Raw genomic sequence first — 21,429 nt, 5'->3', positions numbered from 1 at the left:
GTTTTGCTTATTTGAACACCAAGGAATATTGTCAAACACTTGGCATACAATGTTTGAAGCCGCTGTAGTGAATTCTTTATTTGTCTTCTTTGGGTTTGTAGGTTGCAAATGAAGTTATGGAAAGCTTCTAACAATGCAAAGTTGTTATAGAAATGATATACTAGCTGTTTTAGACCTTTCCACACATATGTAATGACTGAAATTAACTAGTACAGCTAGTTGACATTAAGACAAACACTTGTCATGCATCCCAATGTATACCTACAGCCATTAGGCATTTAAGCAAACAATTGGCATAAAAGCTAAGTGGCTGATCAATGTTGAATGCTACCATGAATGTGGAATATGCAAATTATATCTCCATTAAACATATGCAACCTCCAAATATTTCATGATATAATCATAATAGAAAATGATGCAATGAAGTAATGATTTTCTAATACAATGACCATAGATAGAAAACCTGGTATTTCAATGGCTGCCTTGATATATTGGTTTGATTCTCCTCATATGCAAATCCCTTGTCAAATATATATAGCTGTTCAACCTTTCTAAATCCCCTTCTATAGAACTCAAACTACTGTAGCGCACTGTTCACGGCACTGTAGCGCACTGTTCATGCGCATTGTTCACGGCACTGTAGCGCACTGTTCACGGCACTGTAGTGCACTGTTCACGGCACTGTTCATGGCACTGTTCACGCGGGTACTATTCACGCGAGTACTGTAGCAATGGATGAAAAAACTTGCAATCTGCTCTTAAAACCTTGAATAATTTGTTGATAATCTCTCCCAACAAGAATGATATAACTCCATGTGCCAAAGAAGGATGATTCACAACCAACTATAAATGTTCTTCAACAATAAACTTCAAACCCTTGTAGAAAACTTCACCAATTTGCACAAATGAAAGAACTGAAGTATTCTTTCCCACAACTGCAATAATTCAGGTGTTATTTCACACCTTCAAAATTGCTATCAATAGGAAGTTTTCGTTTCCTATGATCAAAGAAGAAAATTGCGAAAGCCCTAGGCTCCACAATAAAAATCAATCAAAATACTATTCATCAACTGGATGCCGAGAATGAACTCTTGCCTTTCCTTTTATTCTTTCCTTAACAGAGCTCAAACACCTTCCTGGCCAATGTGGGATAAAAGATTTATTCCCACATTAAATTATTCACTTAACGCACTTTATTATATTAAAGTGACTTTATTATTATAAAGTTACTTTAGAACTTTATAATAATATTAAAATATTAAATAAATCACTTAAGTCACTTAAACTTTAATATCTCTTGATGTACTTGTCTGATTGCTAAGCCGTCTGAGCCAGGAGTCGACTCTCCCTGTTCTCCATGTGATTGGATGCCTGTCTAAAAATAGAAACCCTGAATAGTGACTTACTATAAATAGTAAGTATGTGGAACTGAGTCTAGAAATAGCTGCAAAGGCCCAATCAAGGTCGACACTGCCAATAAGCTCTGCTCAGGTGTCTTTCTATTAATAGGAACCCTGACTCTCCCAAAATAGTAACTTACTATAAATAGTAAGTGTGCCAATCTGAGTCAAAAAACCTGTGCAAAGGCCAAAACCTGAATCCAGCTGAAGAGTAATGTCTCTAATCACCAAGTAACTGCCACACGAGGCCCTCTATCAATAATTGTTAGCCTACGAGGGTCAAATGATAGGCTAATTCTTACAAACTCTGATGCTCGCAAAATGGGGACATTACAGGACAGGTCCTATAATAAAATTCACTCAGGACCCTTTCAAAGGTCAGGAGCAAAATTTTGCATTTTAGGCTTAATTTAGACCTCATTTCATCATTTCATAATCTTATGCCTAGCCTTCAAACCTCTTCTTATCATAATCTCACAACTAGCCCTTTGCCTAGCTCAAACAAGGTGAAAAATAGGAGTTTCAAAGGATTTCACCCTGGACCCTCTGGAAGGGTTAGGAGCGAAATTTGCATTTTAGGACAAAATCTTCACATTTTGTGACCACAACTTGCTCAAATGCATGCCTAAGGATGTTTCTAATCTCAATCAATACTAGGCTTGATGCAAAATTGGGAACAAAATAGAGGTTTTAAGAATTTCGCTCTGGACCCTTTAGAAGGGTCAGGAGCGAAATTCTTCCTTAGGCTCCAATTCTATCATTTCTCTACTCCAAAATGCCTCCCAAGGCAAGCATACACTAGTCTTCTCTCCACCAAGGCCTAGGAATCCATGTCTTGATCTCAATCATGAGCAAACTACGTGATTTTGAGAATTTCGCTCTGGACCCTTTGGAAGGGTCAGGAGCGAAATTCAAGATTTGCTTGTTTTCCTTCACCTAGATTCATTCTTCATACCTTGCTTTCCTTTGACTTTCAACTTTGTATCCGTCTCTCATGAAAGCAACATTTTTTTAACCCCTAAGAAGGCCTGAAAGGAGAAATTCGCTCCAAATCATGGCCAAGGACAGGATCTTTAGAGAATTTCGCTCTGGACCCTTTGGAAGGGTCAAGAGCGAAATTCAAGTTTTAGCTCAATTCCTTCATATTTGATGGTCACAAGCTATTCAAAGGTATGCTTAAGGACATATTTAATCTTAATTCACCTTGATCCACACTTGGCTTCACACAAAATTGAGAGAAAAAGGAGATTTTGGGAATTTTGCTCTAGACCCTTTGGAAGGGTCAGGAGCGAAATTCATGTCTTGAGCTCATTTCTTCATTTTTTCAACTCCAATCCACCTCAAAAGGAAAGGACACATCACTTCACTTCCATCCACGCCATAAGAACCAAGGTCTTGACCTCATCTAAAGGGGAAATAGGTGTTTTCAAGAATTTCGCTCTAGACCCTTTGGAAGGGTCAAGATCGAAATTCAAGTTTTAGGACAAAATCCTTCACTCCTTCACATCCCATCACTTCAAAAGGCAAATACATGTTAATCCACTTCCAAATATGCCCAAGGAACTAAAATATTGGCCTAAACAAGGAAGAAAATGAGGTTTATGGAGAATTTCGCTCTGGACCCTTTGGAAGGGTCAGGAGCGAAATTCCCAATCTTGGACAAAATCCTCACTTTTCAATGCTTTCATTCTCTTCCTAAGGCAAGAACATGTCCATTTACCCCCACTATGTCCAAGGAACAAGGCTTTTAGTCTAAACAAGGAAGAAAATGAGGTTTATGGAGAATTTTGCTCTGGACCCTTTGGAAGGGTCAGGAGCGAAATTTCCATTCTAGGTTGATTTTCACCATTTCATCGCCTCAAACCTTCTTTCAAAGGCTAGAACACCTCAAGGTCACTCCAACCATGCCTTAGAAGTCCACAACTTGGCCATGACAAGGAAGAAAATGAAGGTTATGTGAATTTCGCTCTGGACCCTTTGGAAGGGTCAGGAGCGAAATTCTTACTTGGGCTCATTTCTCACCTTTTTCCTCCCTTCTTTGGCTTGGATATTACTTCTTAGGCCTCCTTCCATCATGATCAAGTGAATTTGCTCCTCAAGTTTGCATCTAGTTCAAGATTTTGTGAAGAAATAGGGTCTTACAAGATTTTTAGCCTCTCTGTCAGGATTCATATATGGAATATAACATTTAAGTATAAGAAATGTCACTTATACTTTAAGTTATATTCCATATATACTGTCAGGATGTTTGAGAGTGGTTTCGGACCTCCAGGAGTTATAATGCAAAATCTAGTTTTTGGAGAATTCTTCAATTTTCCAGACTTAGTCAAATTTCAAGATCAAAATGACATTCCAGACAGAGCCAAATTTCAGGACATTTGAGGATTAGGATGACATTCCAGACTTCTCAAGGCGAATTCGCTCTGCCCTTGATGTAAGGGATGGGACCTAGGAGGACATTATGCATTCAACCAAGGTTTGATTTAGCAACTTGAAGTGCGACCAGATAGTACACAAAAAACACCCTAGGAATGATCTAAATTACCCCTAATCACTCAATTGACCTGACCTCTTGAGTAGATCCACCTGACTCAAGCAGAGCCTGCTATCCTAATGAGCCCCCTGGCGACCCTTCAAATGCAAGAGGTCAATAGACAAGAACCTAAAAGACCAAGAAAACTAACCCTAGAAAGCAAAAGGTAGGGGTCCCCATTTGCAATGGGGCGATGTGTGAATACGTCACAACAAGGACCCAGAGTAATATGAATCCAAAAGGTAGCTAAGATCTCAAATACTTGAAAATTTGTATCTGTTCCTAAATTTCAAGGAATCAATGATTGAATTATTGAACTCAATCAACAATAATGACACAACAAACAAGGATTTTTCCCAAGGGGGCACACTTTAATTAGTTATACAAATTCATTCAGAGTAAGAATGATACAGCAAAACTAGACCAATTTCATTTTACATGAGAGAGAAGAAAATTGGATTAATTATGCTAATTCAAGGCACTATAACTTTTGCTTGAACCAATTTCATTTGTCTTCTAGTGTGAAAGAGAAAATCTCATATAATTCCAATGAAAAAACAAATTTCATTGGTATGTTAGTTGACAAAACTAATGTTGATAGCAGTAGGAACCAATATAATAATAAGTTTCTTCCAACAAGCATAAATAGGTGCTACATTTCTCAATTTATACATACCAACAGCACTCTCATCTTTGGTCGATTTGAAGCTAATTTTTACACCTGTTGTCTCCTCTATTTTCTGCTGCACTTTCCCTCTGAACCAAAAGATAGGGAATGATGCACAACAGTCCTTCAGACTTCAGCATGTGAATATTAAAGACTAAGGGATACTTTAAGCAACAAAAACGTACCCTTTTCCTTTCACAAAGCGTAACAAAGCAGCATCAACCTACAGAAAACAATGATGACATTGTCAAAAATTAACATATGACAACAATTTCATCTTTTGAAATTGAAAATGAAACTGTAATTTTAAGAAGTATTAATTCTAAGTTTATCATAAATTAGTTACCCCTTACAACAAAATTTAACAGCAAAACAGAAGAAACTAGCATGATGGACAAGAGAACCACAAGTCTCAAAATAAAATTGCAAAAAAAATAAGCAGTACAAGTAACATTATTTTGTTCTCAGAACAAACAAGATCCAGATTTCTCCCAAAGTCAAGAAAGATAGCAAGAACAGATACTTGACACTCTTAAGCAAACCTTTTTGTCCACTGAAAGTTTAAAATAATGCTCGAGTTGGAACTGCATATTTTTGTTATTTGATCTGGTTAAATCTAAGATAACAAACCTTCTTGCAATCACCCTAAATATTACCACCCTGAGAAAAGTGGGTCATTATTCCCTACTCAACTAGTGCAGGAAAGCTTCAAACCATACACAAAATAATCAAATTGGAGGAATGAAAAAGCAATGAAAGCATCAGAACTGAATTATGACTTTATCATAATGTTATCATTGTATTTCATATAATTTTTATTTTTTTTTAGTATAATTATACTCTCACATTCAAATGCAGCACCAATTAAGTCTCACTAAACCAACCTGTGCCATGATAGTCCTAAATGACCTGATTAAATACATGCAAATATATAATATACATCCCTAAATTTTTTGAAAATTACACCAACTAAAAGTGAGATGCAAATCAACTTCCTTCCCACTTTCTGATAACTCAAATCCTAGAAAGGGCAAGGTGAGAGCATACGGTGTTCCGGATTACATTTAACTCAAAGCAAACTGCTGAAAGGAAAGCATCAGGCGGCAAGCTCACCAGAACCACTTATTCAGTGGGATGCATATACATTACTGGAAATTAAAATTGCATCTTCCACTTGTCTAATGGTATGTGAGGGGAACATCCACTTTGCAATTGTAAAGCTTATACAAATTGAAAGTAAATAACAAGCTTATTAGCACATCCACTAGCAGTGGGAAAGCTTATGGGCACTTCCACTTTGAACAAATCACTTAATAAAATCACTGTTATTATTGGCATATAAGTTTCTACTTTGAACAATTCAAATATGATAAACTCAAGTGGTAAATCTTCAAGGGTTTCTTAATGGAGGCCTATGCTCAAATCCCCAGGAGACACGTTCCACTCTGAAACATTTAGAAATGTTAAATGTTGAATCAGGCAAAACTACCATATCCAAGTCTGGGCATAGCATATCCCAAGTAATGAGGCCAGCTGCAAGTCCTGAGTCAATTTGATGGAAAACTCATACCGAGGACACCACACAAGGGGAATTCACCAATCAGAAAAGTTATTTTGAGCAAAAAGATAGATCATGAAAGCAAGAACACAGTGTAATCCAGAAAAGATCTACTGACCAGATGTTAGCCTTTGATATAAATGTCATAAACTAAACCAAAATACCAAATGAAACTTGAACTTCGTATAGTCTATGCAAGGTTGTGTAATAGTGCATTTTTGTAAAGAGTATAGAGTTCTAATAAATGAAATGCAAATTCAAAAGACACATGGCATTTGCAATCCTGGGAGTATGGGTAGTAAGCTTCTCCAAGATCTCACCTTAATTGTACTTGAGAGCCTCGAAGTCTCAACAGACTCTTCTGCAGCTGTGCAATTTTGCAAAATTGTGGAATCTATATCTTCTTCTATTTTCTGCTTCTTATTCTCTACAAAATCTTTATGGTCTGAGGTAATTACCTCCATAATCACACCCCTATGGCTTTTCTGTACACTTTTTACTGAAGCTTCAGACTGGGCAAGAGACACCTCCTGTTCACTGCTGGAAATATCTTCAGGATTAGTGAGGATAATTGGCTCTATAGCTAGACTCTCTTGATTTGGTTTTATGCATTTCACTGAATCTTCAGATTTTATATGTTTCACTGCGATAAATGATTTTATAGGTTTTGTTTCACTCTTAGTCTCAAGATCTTGGTTTGAGTTTTCGATGTCTAAATTGCTAGCAATGTTACTATCTGAAGGTTTTCTGTTGTCATTTACAACAATCCAATGTTTAGCATTTGCCACTGAACTGTTCTCCCTCTGTGTTATTTTGATATGGACGTTGGTATCCTCATTCTTTTTTCCTGCAGAAGCATTAAATAGGTGAGAAATCCTTGACAACTAGGAAAGCATAACAACAAAAAACTATCTTACGAAAAAAATTGAACATTAAAATTATTTAATAACTGCAAATACACTGTTTAATTGTTCAATGGAGCTTTATCCTAATATTACCAAACCGTAAAAAACAAAGCTTCTCATTAAAATATCATGCACAAATAAACAATGATGCTTCTTTTCATTTCCTTCCCTCACAATTCCAATCTAATATCAAATACTTCTGGCCAAATTGACCAATAACCTCCTTTCTGTTGAGATTTCACTAGGTCATCTACTCTACCTCTGCTGGGAGACAATGATTTCTAAAACCTTTTACACTTGATCCCAAAAGGATCCCAATCTATAAAGATAATAGTCAAAATGAGATTAAAGAGTTCAGAACCATGTCAAGGAAAGTTATCATGCAAAATTAGGAATATTAGTTCAAAGAATGTTTGATAATGCCAATATGCCCATGAATATTTACAAACAAAATTAATCAGAAAATTGGTCAAAGAGCACCTTTTGATCAAGCACCTACTGAGAGGGCTCTAAACATATCCATAACAGGTAGAATTTTGATGTATTACTATGTTCACATTATAGATTGGACAACCATGTAAACATATCCATATCAAGAGAAAAAATAGCATAGCAGATCACTGTTGGTTGAAAATTTTGTACACCCGCGAGGATGTGCAAAATTGTGTTTTCAACCACAGCACGAGTATAAACTCTCCTAATTTAGGGAAGGCTCCCCCTTTTCTAACACATAACTAAGACTAATTTAATCTAAAATGGGTGGGACAGCAACCTTTTCTCTTGTTTCAGAAAAGATTATGTTCTTTCCTCTTCACAGAAAAGAAACAACAATTTTTAAAGTAATAATAGCAGCAATTTAAAGTAAAACCAAGAGAGGAAATAAAGTTTCCTAAAAGCACAAAGACTTCCGTCACCTCCTCTGGGACGGGAAAACAGCAAACTAGCACAAAGTCTTGAGTTTCTGAAATCTTATCTACCCTTTTCAGAATGATACAATAAGAACAACGTGCAGCATATGGCAGCGCAAAGTGTGCAAGAATGTGGCACCTTCAAGTCACTTTATATGGGAATTACTACAAGCGCAAAGTCTTGCAATTTTTCTCAACTTCTAACAGCAAACTAAACTAATTCCACCTTCGGTATTTGCAGCACAAAGTCTGCAGATATTTAGAGTGAAGTTCTTCTTAACAACTTTCCACAATATCAAGCAAGTACAAAGGAATGTTCCCATATGACATAAGAACACAAAGGGGAACTGTTGGTGTACGTTTTATCATATACCGAACATTAGAATAACATATCCAAGAATACTCTATCCTCCCCTGAACAAAATCACTACTTGTGCCAAGATTGCGAGAAAGACCACAAGGCGACTCCAAGGTCTATATGTGAGAACGGGCGACTTTATGTGGATAGCTTCTTGGGTAGTGTGTGCTAAAATACAAGGGGGACTTACGCTTGACAACTAGTATCATTCACAAGCTGGACTTAAGCGAATTTATCAATAAATGTTCTTTGTTTTTGGATTTTCTAATTTGGGATTTTAAAAAAGATAAAAAGGATGAGGGTTTAGGAATTCTAACAACTGCTAAGAACTCAAGAGACGGTGTAGACTGGGTGAAACCAATAAATGACACTTTGTTTCGCCACACTTAGGACAACTACGCAAAGCATGTTCAATCTTCTAAGGTTGTGCTCAAGATTTTCACACTTATGAATAATACCAACAATTGAACAACATTACTCAAAGTAGAAGTTAAGCATCCACATCAAAAGCTCAGGCTAACTTTCCACATTGAATGAAAATCATCCATCCAAAAAAAGTGAGGAAAATTTCACCAATATAAACTATCAATCCTTCATTCATCTAACAACTTCAAAGCAAATTACTTAAAGCAAATCTATTCTATGTGTTGAAGAAAATATGCAACCATGCAACCACTTGATAACAATAAGACTTCAAAACAATACTGATAATGAACTTTTTATTATCCAAGTAGCTCTACACAACAATTTCATAAATATCTCCACACTTAATGGAATGAGAGAATGAGTTTATATAGAGTTTCTGAAAACAAATGAAAAGCCGAGATCAATCTAAGATCAACGGTTGAGATTAAGACAACCTAACCCTAATTAGAGTTTCCCAAAATAAAATTAATATCCAATGCATGTAAGACAAATGGCACAAGGTGCTATTTTTTTGGATTGCACCCCCTTCCATTGTTGAGAGGCAGAAAGTTCAATGAACTTGGTCACAATTTGATCAACCTCTTCCATCGTGACATGTGGTGGCACACTGACTCTGAATTCTAATCCTTCCAAATCATCTGCACATACAGCAAAAGTGATTTTCCAATCTAGTTCCTATTTCTGGAAAGCATCTCTGATGGACAGGAGGTTCGATGCCTTAGCCAGCTTCTGCTTCAAGGCTGGCCCAATGGTGAAGATCTCCTGTGTCTTGGTTTTAGATTTTCCAACTGATGGAAATATTGTCATTGATGTCAAAGATGCAAGAAGACTATTGTGATTGATGTCAAAGAAGGTTATGTGCTGTTAAACCTAATTGAATAATCTCAGATATTGATATGTATACATTCACAGATGCTGATACAGATGCTGACATAGATACTGATACATTCACAGTATATAGTTGGGGTATAGTTGGTTTATACATAAATGCTGATATACATATATATATTCATAGGATATATATATATATATATATATGTAGTTTGTATGACAAAATATTTGGCTACAGCTTTGACTTAGATATCTATTATTTCTAATTATCTATACTTCTGTAGTTCGTACCAATACATCCAACAGAAAGTTGAAGAGGACGATATAATTCCTTTTAGATCATGGATGGTGAAATCAGGAGTATACATATACACAGATTTCAGATACTCTTACAGCAATCCAAGTTCAAAATTTGAAGAACAAAAAAATCAGGTGTATACGTTGTTGAAGGATAAAATTCACTCACACAGATATGGTAGACTTTATGAAATAGTTGACTACATTCATGATTAAGACGGTAACAAGGAAAAATCAGTGACTGAAGTTATACAGAAGTCTCTTCATCACATATCTCTCAGCCAACTCTATAAGTGTGAAGTTCGACTACATAGTGCTCCATCAAAGATAGCAGATCATACTAATATATAAAGACAATCGATGATCAAATTAATCTGTGCAGTGATGGTCATCCGAATACAGTGATTATAGACAGTGACATTATCATCGTGGGAATAGCATTTTGCAGCAGTTATAATATTCACATCATTCCAATACATGTAGACGTGTGAGAAGGATGACTTAATTAAGGAGTTAAATATGTTAAGGAAAGCAATGGTCAGTTTATTAACAAGGAGATGAGCAGCGCTTATGAAAGAAACAACGATGATTAATGACAGCAGTAGACAATTGACTTGAAATAAAATAATATGAGACAACTTTATCATAAGAATGCCTATATACATGACGCCAAAACAATTATTAAAGTATGTGATTCATGTTTAGAGGACAGCAATTAAAAGAAATTAATCAAAGTTGATGTGGCAAATAAAAATTATAAGGTGGCAATTTGTTAAAGAATCGACTTATTTAATAAACAAACGATAATTATATTAGTGCCGTGAATAACTAAAAGAAAGCGTTGATGTTATGAAGAGGAAGAATTAACATATGAGTTGTGATTAACAAGGATAAAAAGCAGTAATACATTAATTATGAGGTGCAGCGATTATAATTGAAGATTAACGTAAAAGGTGCAGCGATTATTTATGAAAGGCAACCATCATTTCTTAAAGGTCACGACTTTATAAAATGAGATTTAACTTTCTAAGGAATGCTTTCTTTCATGAAGAGGCACAAGTAAGATATATAAATAAATACCATTCATGTGTTGAGGGTGAACATAGAGATCGCGGTGAATACATGTGAAAGAAAAATAAAAAATAAAAGATCATTATGGGAAGTGTGATGTGCGTGAGTATGTGTAGAAAGTGAATATGAGAATGTATAATGCTGTGTAAATATTTCAGAAGGAGGATTGTATAATTCTGAAATCAGGATTCAGTACAGATTTGACAGCAGATTTGTGAAAGAGTACTTTGCAGATTTTGGAGAAGAAATTGTAACAGATTTATGAAGAAATATATGCAGATTTGACAAGATCAAATTGTCCATCATCAGTTGATATAGCAACATTGTCAAGATGGAAATTCAATATATATGAAGTGGGTTGGTGCTCACAATCAGATTTGGGAGTTGGTGCTTCCAGTGGGTTGTGCTCACAAAATCAGTTTAGGGAGTTGGTGCTTCTTGTGGGTTGGTGCTCACAAATCAAATAAGGGGTTGGTGCCTCTATAGTTATTGTAAAAGAATTTCACTAAACATTTATCAACCGTGGTTTTCTCCCTCATTGGGTTTCCACAAGAAAATAATTGTGTTCTTTGTGTTCCTTGCAAACATGTGTGGTTATTTGAGTAGCAACATTGTTTCAGTTTATTTTAAGAAGTGAAAATTAAATAATATACTGATTCACACCCCCCCCCCCCCACTCTCAGTATATTTGAGTGCTCTTCACCAACTTCATATCCTTCTCTCGAATAGTTTCCTTTTCAAGCACCTCTGCAGCTACAAGGTAAACCTTGTCTTGAACTTCTTTTATTTGTTCCTCAGCATGCAACTAATGTCCATTGCCAATTGTTGAAGTCGTATACAGCTCCTGCTTCAATTTATATTTCCATCAATTAGTTCTTGCTTCGAAACTCCTTTCAATTCTCTAAGGCATGGGACAATTCTATCTTGAATATCTTGCAGATCAGCCCAGGCTTCTGTCATGCTTGCAATCCTAGAGAGTAAAGAGGAGGTTTACCTTGCCACTTCTCCAACATACTTGGGCGGAGTTCATGTTTAATGTGTCATTCCATGTTCATGCTTCCATGCTTGGCATTTTATCTGGACAGCCATGTCTTCGCACTTAATCAAACTGTCATGTCCATCTCTGATTTGCCATGTTTATACCTGGACTATCTGGGAAAAAAACCCTAATTAGGGTTTCCACCTGCTTTTTACACTTAGAGGCAAAATCCTTCAATTTTGACAACATGGGCAGTAATGATATGGCCTAAGGATCAAAACCCTAATTCCACAAAAAAGCAGAAAAAACATAACCCTTCTTTTTGTACTTGAGGCAAAAATTGTGAATCTGAAGACATGGGCACTGACCAATGACCTGAGGAACAAAACCTAGGTTCTACTTTCGAAAAAGCAAAAAGCAAGCCAAAAAAAGCTGCTTCTCAAATTAGGCCCAAAGTGCCAAAAACAAAACTTTCTAAATTTAGAAAAAAAGCAAAAAAGCAGAAATTCCTAAAAATAGAAAATTGTTATAAATGACCCAAAGCAATTGCGATCCTCGTCCTTCAGACTTTCTAAGCACTTTGATAACATTCAAACATGATTCTGAGCATGATTTCTCTATTTGGCTCGAGATGACTTCAAAACTCTAACTCAAAACTCTCAAAGAAAATGGATTTATGAAACTGCAAAGCTAGGACAAAACCCTAAAAAGCAAAAACAGGGGGTCCCCGATCTGTGATGAGGCGATGAGTGAAATAGGTTACAATAGGCACAAAGTATGGCTTCAACACAAAGTCTGAAATTCCAAATCTTTGATATTACTTGAGAATAAACAATTTAAAACTTCAAAGCTCAAAGTCTTTATGAGTGCAAAATTCTGCAGAGTTTACTTGCTTGCCAAAAAGATAAAAATTACAGTAGAACCTCTCCAGTATATATAGGAGAGGAGCCTTGAGAAAAAGGTGGGAGGATCCTAACTAACTTGAGAAATTCTCTCAACCACCATGACTTATTCCAACTACAGTCCTATTGGTGTTTGTTTTATCATCTACCAAACATTAGAATAAGATACCCGAAGGTATTCTATCCTCTCCTAAAAAATCACTACTGATTCCAAGGTCTATATGTGCGAACAAGCGACTTTAATGAAATAGCTACCTGGGTAGTGTATGCTGAAAATCTCAAGGGGGACTTACGTTAACAAGTGTCTTTCAAGCTTTTGGACTTAGATAGATTTATCAATTTTAGGCTCTTTCATTTTTGGGATTTTCGAGATTTAGACTTTCAAAAAGGGAAAAAGGGATAGGGTTTAAGAAAGCTGATCTAAACCTACGAATTCTGGAGATGGTATTAACTAGGTGCTCTCGGGGAACCGCACTTTGCTTCGCAACACTGAGGACAACTACACAAAGCGGGTGCAATCTTCAACGGGTTGTGCTTATGATCGGAATGTTGGCATGCACAGAGTATAGGCTCAGACAAACTTTGCCCAATGAAATGGAAATCATCCATTCACCAAAAGTATAAGCAGAGATACACCGTCAATTAACACTTATCAAATCCTTCATTCAATTCTAACAACATGAAAGCAAAGCTAAATTAACTTTAATTAATGTGTTGAGGAAATTGAAACCATGCTAATCACTCAAACAACAAAGATTACAAAGCCTTAAGAGAAAGCACACATGCAATATATTATTTGAAAAAAATTACCTTCACACAACAATATATCAAAAACCTCACTCTCTCCAAATGAGAGGAGGTAGCCTTATATAGTTTTCAGAAAATAAATGAACGGCCGAGATCAAACAGTGATCAAGGGCCCAGATTGAAAGTTATAAACCCTAATTAGGGTTTCCCAAAACCCTATCAGTTTGAATGAATGAGAACATGACAAGTGGCACAATTGCCATTCTCACTAAAGTATGCGTCTAGTTTCCTTTTCGGATAAGTCAAGTTCATTAAATCTGGGCATGTTGACTTGGAGCAATCTTATTGGTCGAAAGATGACGAGGCGCCACTGCAGAGTGAGTCACTCTTAATCTTGCTGAGGCAGCACAATCAGCACAAGAGCAGGTACAGGAGCTGGATCAACTCCTTGGGGCGGCAATGGAAGTTGCTCTCTTCCTTGAATATATGCTTCAATGCAATCAGCAATCGCTTCCTCCTCTTCAAGGATAAAGCACATTCGACACTAGTCAGGATAATTTCTTTTTACACTCCAAGCTAAGTTGTATAATTATGTGATGATGTTTTCTTGCTCATCGTTGAAATTCAAGTCTGGCTGTAGTAGTGGTTCAAGATCTCTTCTTGGTTCAAGAGGAATGATTGGCAGGCCCATGAAGCTCGGAAGGAAAATTGTTGAATTTCTTAGAATAATTTCTTGTTTACAACTCTATGCTTGCTTCTTCGTGGCCCCAATTTATGTTGCGCGAGAGGAGGGTGAAAGCTCTAGATAAGCCCTTGCAAATATGAAATGATAGGATCAAGATGTTCATACGTTCGTTGTGATCATGCTCTCTATTGTCGGGAATAATCATTATGTTATGTTGTTATATTATGTTTATGTTGTCGTCGGTAATAATGAGTTACGGCGGTCAGTTAGTTAGCCGACGGGTAGGTAGTTGGAGTCGCGACGGTTGTGTCGCACCCCTTCGGCTGTCATATATTGTACCACCTCCGGGTGTTGGAGAAAATGTAATATGTACGACAGATATAATATGAACATCCTTTGACATTAATGGAAAGATTATTCTGGTACTTCTTTTGTATTTGCATTGTGCGTTACTGTTCGATTTCTGTATTCTTCCTGTTTACCCAGTGAGGTAAACATTTGGCGCCGTTGCCGGGGACGAACTCAGGAACGGAAGACACGGATGGCGCACAGACACAATGGGCCTACCCGTTGGTGAAGTAAACCCGGAGAACCGACGACAGCAAAGTTTACGAGAATTTCATGAGCGCCAGGATGACGGACGTAGGGAAGACCGACAAAGGACAAATAATCCTTAAATTGTGAAAGGAGAGAAATAAAGAACACTGTTAGAAGCAGAAGAATTATGTTGATTGTATACAAAAGAATGAATTAATAAAGACGTGTTGTGTTTTGATTTATGTGTTGAGAAACATGAAATTGTACCACAATTAATGCCCAATTTACTGAATAAAGACAGAAATAAGAAATTAGAAACCGACGAGTGGGAGGCTGCGCAGAAGGCTTTGATTCTGGAACAACGTGTAGAACGTAGACGGAGGCTGAGGCAACTTGCCGAAGGACGACCTGCCGAAGGGTTGCCCGAAGGGAACCAAGGAGGTGTCACGGAAGGTGCAGAAGCCGAGGGGAATTTCTACGCGTCGCCAGACTACGGTAGAGCGAGAAGCCTTGAAGAGTTTCTGGAGGAAACTAGGTTACGGAGAGAACTAGTTGAAGAGACTCGAGATCGGTTCAAAAACTTATCTCTCACGCCACAAAGGGAGGATCACCGAAGGGAGCCGGGCACGGGTGACGACGAAGCGCCACAAAGGGAGGATCACCGAAGGGAGCCTGGCACGGGCGACGACGAAGGGGAAGTTAACCGCACGGTAGGTATAAGGCAGAACACCGTACCTTTGGTCACCACCACAGGAGGCATCAGCGGCATCGAAGGGAGCAGCACCGGAGGGCAAACACAGCCACAACCACCTCCAAGTAGACGATTTCCATCAATGGCGACCAAACAGAAGTTACCCAAATTCAACGGGGATAGCAAAGATGATCCTACACGGCATTGCCGTACATGCGAAACCATCTGGACAGCCAATGAGGTGACTGACCAGGATGAATGGATGAAGCAGTTCCCCGCCACACTGAGAGGAGTGGCTATTGACTGGTATGCAGACTTGGATAAAACCAGTGTAACTACGTGGGATGAATTGAAGAAGGCATTCGAGAAGGAATTCCGGCTTCTCCGGGATGATAACGAGATAGTTTCCGAAATCTACGGAACAAAGCAAGGAAAAAAGGAGACCGTACGGGCGTACGGGCGCCGACTAAAAGAGTTAGTCGGGAAAATGGAAAGCCAACCGGCCGATGGCTTGAAGAAGAGGTGGTTTGTCGAGGGTTTGAACCCTAAGCTACGACGGAAGATGAAAATTGTGCCTCCAACATCCTACGACGATGCATACAACCGGGCCATGGACCTGGAAAGTGAAAATAAGACGGCCAAAAAGAAGAAGAATAGATCTTCATCATCATCTGAAGATGATGACACATCGGAAGAAGAGAGTAGTAGTGACGAGAAGCCGAGGAAGAAAGTCACAGCCCTTCAAAAAGATATGGAAAGGATGTTAAAAGAATTTAAGACAATGAAGGGGACTACAAGTAAGGACGATGAACTATGGTGCACGGAGTGTAAGGAGAGCGGCCACACGAAAGGTGCCTGTCCCAAGAAGGCATTCTGCGACATCTGCCAGATTATGGGGCATTCTACGAAGGAATGTCCATACAATCTGAAGGCACGTAACCAGCAAGTGCTCTTTGCGCAGGAGCAGCCATCCACATCGGAGGCAAACAATAATGCATCATCTGGAGGATACCGGGACAACAGACGCGGCGGCGGAAGGAATAGCAACAATACCAATAACGGAAGCCGTATCCAGTATGATGCTAAGGGCCGGCCAATTATCCAATGTAGGGCCTGTAATCAGTGGGGGCACTTCGCCCGTGATTGCACGAAGGAAGCCACCCCTCAGCACCTCTGTCGTTGGTGTGGGCCAGGCGACCATGAGGACGCAAATTGCCCGCAGGCAGGGGTTAATCTCCTCAACATTGAGAAGGCTGAGAAGACTCGTGAGAAAGAAGTACTGGCGATCACCCGCGCCCAGACGAAAAAAGCCACTTATCCCGACCCCCGTACGGAGAAGGAGAGATTACGGGAGGCAAAGGCCAATATTGAACGTGAGATGACGACCGAACGACGGGACAACGAGGTGGCGAGTACATCATTCCGTACGGAAGCGGAAAATAACATCATTGGGCAAATATTGCAGATGGAGGTGTCGATAAAGGTAAAAGACCTTCTAGACTCTATGCCACAATTGAGGACTGCCATCCTCACCAATGTGCAAAGCACCGCATCGTCGAGTGCACCACAGGTAGGGGTTCCCGCCACCGCTACGAAGAGTACACCACAGGTGGAGGTTTCCGTCAGCCCTTTGACTGACCCGATGTTACTAGCCGTGAGCAGTGGTAGACACCCAGCTGTGGTAGAAATGGGTATCCGTGGGACCATTCTGAAGGACACCATTGTGGACGGTGGATCTGGGGTGAATGTACTACCAGAAGAAACATGGAAGCGGCTGGGGAAGCCCACCCTATGGCCACCCACATTCAACCTGGTGGGAGCGGACCAACACGGCATTAAGCCACTTGGCTTGTTGATGGCCCAGCAAGTGACAATTGGTACGCAACCATTTTTGTTAGATTTCGTGGTCATTCCCTCGAAGAAGAAAGGCTATGACGCCATCCTGGGGAGAGTGTGGTTGATCAACGCGAGAGTAAACCACAATTGGAAGAAAAATACACTTTCCATGGAGAAGGGAGGGCGGAAATATACCATTGACCTACACACCCAAGATGTTGGCGAAGAGCTCGCCTCTTCCGACTTGGACTCGGAGGACTCTAATAAAGGGGAAGGGGGTCCCGATGAAAGCAAGGGCAAGAACGCGATGGAGCCGAACAGTGAAGGGGTGCTCGAATTGGAGGGATGTTCTGAAGATGAGGTATGCTCACTTAACGGGCTCTTCCACTGGCAGATGGAAGATTACGAAATGTTCCAAAGCTACAGGCTAGAAGTAGAGGAACCAGAGCAACCAACAGAGGTGTACCTGCCGGAATACAAAGAATATTGGAAGGGAGACGCCCCAAACCCTGGCGACGTAAATAATCCGAAGAGTGTCGGCACCGATTGGAATCCTGTGTGGAAGGCCGCAGCCTTCAAAATCTTTATTATTCTTCTTCTTCTTATGTACGGGAAGGAGACCATGGTCCCTGTAGAATTTGTGGTTCCAGGTCTTCGGATGGCCATGGAAAACAAACTTGCCACCAATAGGTTCAAATGGAAACCCTACCACGAGAAGCGTGTAGGGGACCCGAGAGGCCGAAAGGACACCCGAGAGTTCGGAGGGGGACCCGAGGGGATGGAAGGAGACTCGAGAGGCCGAGCAGGCGACTCGCCAGGTATAGGACCAAAACAGGAGACTGTCGAGCGAGGAAAACTGAGAAGGATGAAGGGCAATCCCAGAGACACGGGACCTGAACAGACGACTCTCTAAGACATCTAAATTAGGAGATGGAAAAAAAAAAAAAAAAAAACATGTACGGTCGTATGACAGGTGACCGTACAGTCAAAAAAAAAAAGAAGAAAAGGGACCACCGTATGGTGGCCACGTAGTGGATACCACCGTGCGGTGGCACCACCATAGTGGACACCACCGTACGGTGGCACCACCAACGGTGGACACCACCGTGCGGTGGGACCACCGAAGGTGGAAGCCACTGTGCGGTGGAAACCACCGTGCAGTGGAAGCCGTGGAGCATAAAGCCGCCTACCGAAGGGAAAGCCGCCCACCGAAGGGAAAGCCGCATAAAAAAAGGTCATTCGAACGCAGCGCAAAGGAAACACAGGACACGCAGGGAAGGAAGAAGAACCCCGAACCACCACGCCACCACGCGGTAAGGGAAAACAAGAGCCGCCGAAGGGAGGGAAAGAAGAAGAAGCCACCGTGCGGTGGAAACCGAAGGCCGTGGGAGATAAAGGCGTGGAAGACGACACCGCACGCTAAGAACGCCGCACGAAGGAGATGTCGCGGGGGAATGAAGGAAGTCAAACGCCAAAAAATTGAAATGAAGGATTAATTACTTGTATGGGCGAACAGAAGGTGAACCCAATCCGATGTACCAGCCGAATAGCGTGAAGAGAAAGAAGCTAACGTGCGATAGAAGGAAGGAAGTCGAATTTTGGGCGAAGAAGGAGCTACCGTGCGGTAGAAGGAAGAACAGCGTGTGGTTAAAAAAAACGACGACGGATTGAAAATGATTCGATGACATCTGGAGCCTAGACACTGACACTGAAAATATTGGAGTGTAGAAGAAGGGTTTTGACATCATAAAATATCACAGAAATGATGCGCGCCATGGACTTTTGTGGGGTTCTGAAGGTTGTAAACTCATAAAATATCACAGAAGGGAGCGCACCTGGGGCGCTGCCCCAGGACCCCGCGAGGGGCGCTGCCCCTCGACCCCGCGGGGGCGCTGCCCCTCGACCCCGCTGGGGCGCTACCCCAAACCCCGCGAGGGGCGCTGCCCCTCAACCCCGCTGGGGGCGTTGCCCCCAGACCCCCAATTTATTTTGAGCTACTGGTACTTCTTTTGTATTTGCATTGTGCGTTACTGTTCGATTTCTGTATTCTTCCTGTTTACCCAGTGAGGTAAACACTCTCCTTCTTGATACCCTGAAATTTGGAGAAGAATTTCTTCATGCCTTCATCATAATTGAGGAAATTGGAATTTTTTTTGTGAAATATTTCCCACACTTAGCCAAATTTTGGCTATCTTCACGCTCGAATGAACCTTGCTCGCGAACTTGTCCTCAATCCTCCGTTTGGCTTGAAACTCCAGCTGCGATCTCTAAGATGATCCCGCTTCTACTACCATCTACGACCTACAAAACCAAAGGAAATTAAGTTAAAAATCTATCTTTTAGTGCTTAGTTTTGAAGGTTAGATGGCAGAATGCTTTGATCTTCCGATTTCTCAATACTTTTGGCTTTGAAACACTTAGAAGGTCATGCTTGAAAGAAAGAACGTTCAATCCAAAATGATCCTCTTATCAAAATTTTGGATAAACCCGATAAAGACACCTCCAATACACTCAGAAAAATTGACAAAATTGATAAGTCTGCCCACCAATCAACTTCACCTTTGACAGAAATGAGAATATAGAAGGAACAAAACTCATAAAACTTCGAAGTTATGCCTTCTACTAGTTGATTGGACTCCAAAATCTGCAGATACTTGATAAGAATGAGGTTGAAAAATTAAAACTCCTTCAAAAGTTCATTCAATCTGCAAGAGATCACCCTGCAACACCTCCAATCTGCAAAATCTTCTTTGAAATAACTCTCAACCTGCAAAATAACTCTCGATATTACTCTTAACTTGCTCAAAAAGTTCAAACCTTATGTGTGAGAATGAAGAAGTGAAGAAGGTATTTGTAATGAAGTTTGAATTTGCAATTAGAAACACGCAGATCTTTTCCAATTCATGTTTCTAATTCGATTTCAACCTTTAGAAAGTTTCCAATTTGATTTTGAGTTGCAATGTCATCTTCCTTAAGTTCGAATCCTTTATTTTACAACTTTCTAATTTGATTTTCCACTTCATATTTGATCGTAAAATATCTCTTTTTAAACTTTCTAATTTGGAACTTAGTTCGAATCTTATGAAGATTTGGATGACATCACCAAGGAATATTCCCTATTCTCAATGCTTAGCAAATATTTTTGGCTTCACCTTTGACTTAGGCGAACTTCATGAAATTTATTTCTCATTGTGTTGCAAGGCAAAGTCGGACTTTTATAGAGTGGGAACTTTCCTTATGTTTATGTGCACTTTATGTCTTAACTTCATCATGTTTCCCTCAAGGCGGACTTTTGAAGTATCACCAAGGGCGGAGTTTAAGTGTTGCTCAGAAACCATTTTCTAGGCAGAATTTTCTTCATTTTGAAATCACCTAAGGCGGACTTTGAAGACCACAACTTGGGCGGACTTCTTCTTGTTTTCTTCATATGCCTTCCTCCTAGGGCGGACTTTTCATGTTTGAGAACCTTTCACTTCATAGGGCGAAGTTTAATTCTTAAGCTCCACTACTTGGCTTGGAGGGCGGAGTTTGAAGAGATCACCAAGGGCAGACTTTTGAGTGATCACCAAGGGCGGAATTTAAGTGTTGCTTTGAAACTATCTTCTAGGCGGAGTTTGGAGAGATAGGCATCTTCCTTCATCACCTTAGGCAGACTTTTGAGAAGCTTGCACACCATTCACCATCATCTCATAGGGCGGACTTTTGTAGGCTTGGCATCATGGGTGGACTTTTGGAGGTATGCAACTTGGGCGGACTTTCTACCTTGTGCTCCAAGGCGGACTTTGGAGAGACCAAGATGGCGGACGTTTGGAAGCTCAAGACCATCACCAAGGCGGACTTCAATGAGTGCTCCTTTAGGGCGGACTTTTTAGGCATCTCCATAGGGCGGAGTTTTGAAGCTACTTCACTTGCTATCATCCCACGAGGCGGATTTTGAAGACTACCTCCAAGGCGGACTTTGACTTGTTCATGATCATGGGCAAAGTTTCAAGAGATCACCATCATGGCAGAGTTTGAGACACATGCTTCAAGGGCGGACTTTCACAGACATCCATTCATCAGCACCTTGGGCGGGGTTTTTAGGCATCTCCATCATCAT

At 39.9% G+C, this 21,429-nt stretch overlaps 1 protein-coding gene across 6 annotated transcripts in view; it reads right to left on the bottom strand.

The window, feature by feature from the left end:
- The window catches only part of LOC131071440 (uncharacterized), a 240,253-nt gene that overhangs the window by 157,682 nt on the left and 61,142 nt on the right, over positions 1–21,429 (bottom strand). For all 6 annotated transcript variants that reach the window (XM_059207313.1, XM_059207314.1, XM_058007274.2 and 3 more), the window contains 3 exons: positions 6,479–7,005; positions 4,786–4,823; positions 4,610–4,689 (listed from right to left, as the gene is read on the bottom strand). In XM_059207313.1, the coding sequence (XP_059063296.1) occupies positions 4,610–4,689; positions 4,786–4,823; positions 6,479–7,005 (645 nt within the window). The remainder of the gene's footprint in view (positions 1–4,609; positions 4,690–4,785; positions 4,824–6,478; positions 7,006–21,429) is intronic.

The sequence above is a fragment of the Cryptomeria japonica genome, chromosome 6 (assembly GCF_030272615.1).
Source record: "Cryptomeria japonica chromosome 6, Sugi_1.0, whole genome shotgun sequence".
In the NCBI taxonomy this organism is placed as follows: domain Eukaryota; kingdom Viridiplantae; phylum Streptophyta; class Pinopsida; order Cupressales; family Cupressaceae; genus Cryptomeria; species Cryptomeria japonica.
Note: the sequence above shows the minus strand (reverse complement) of the source record. Positions and strands in the feature narration are given on the sequence as shown.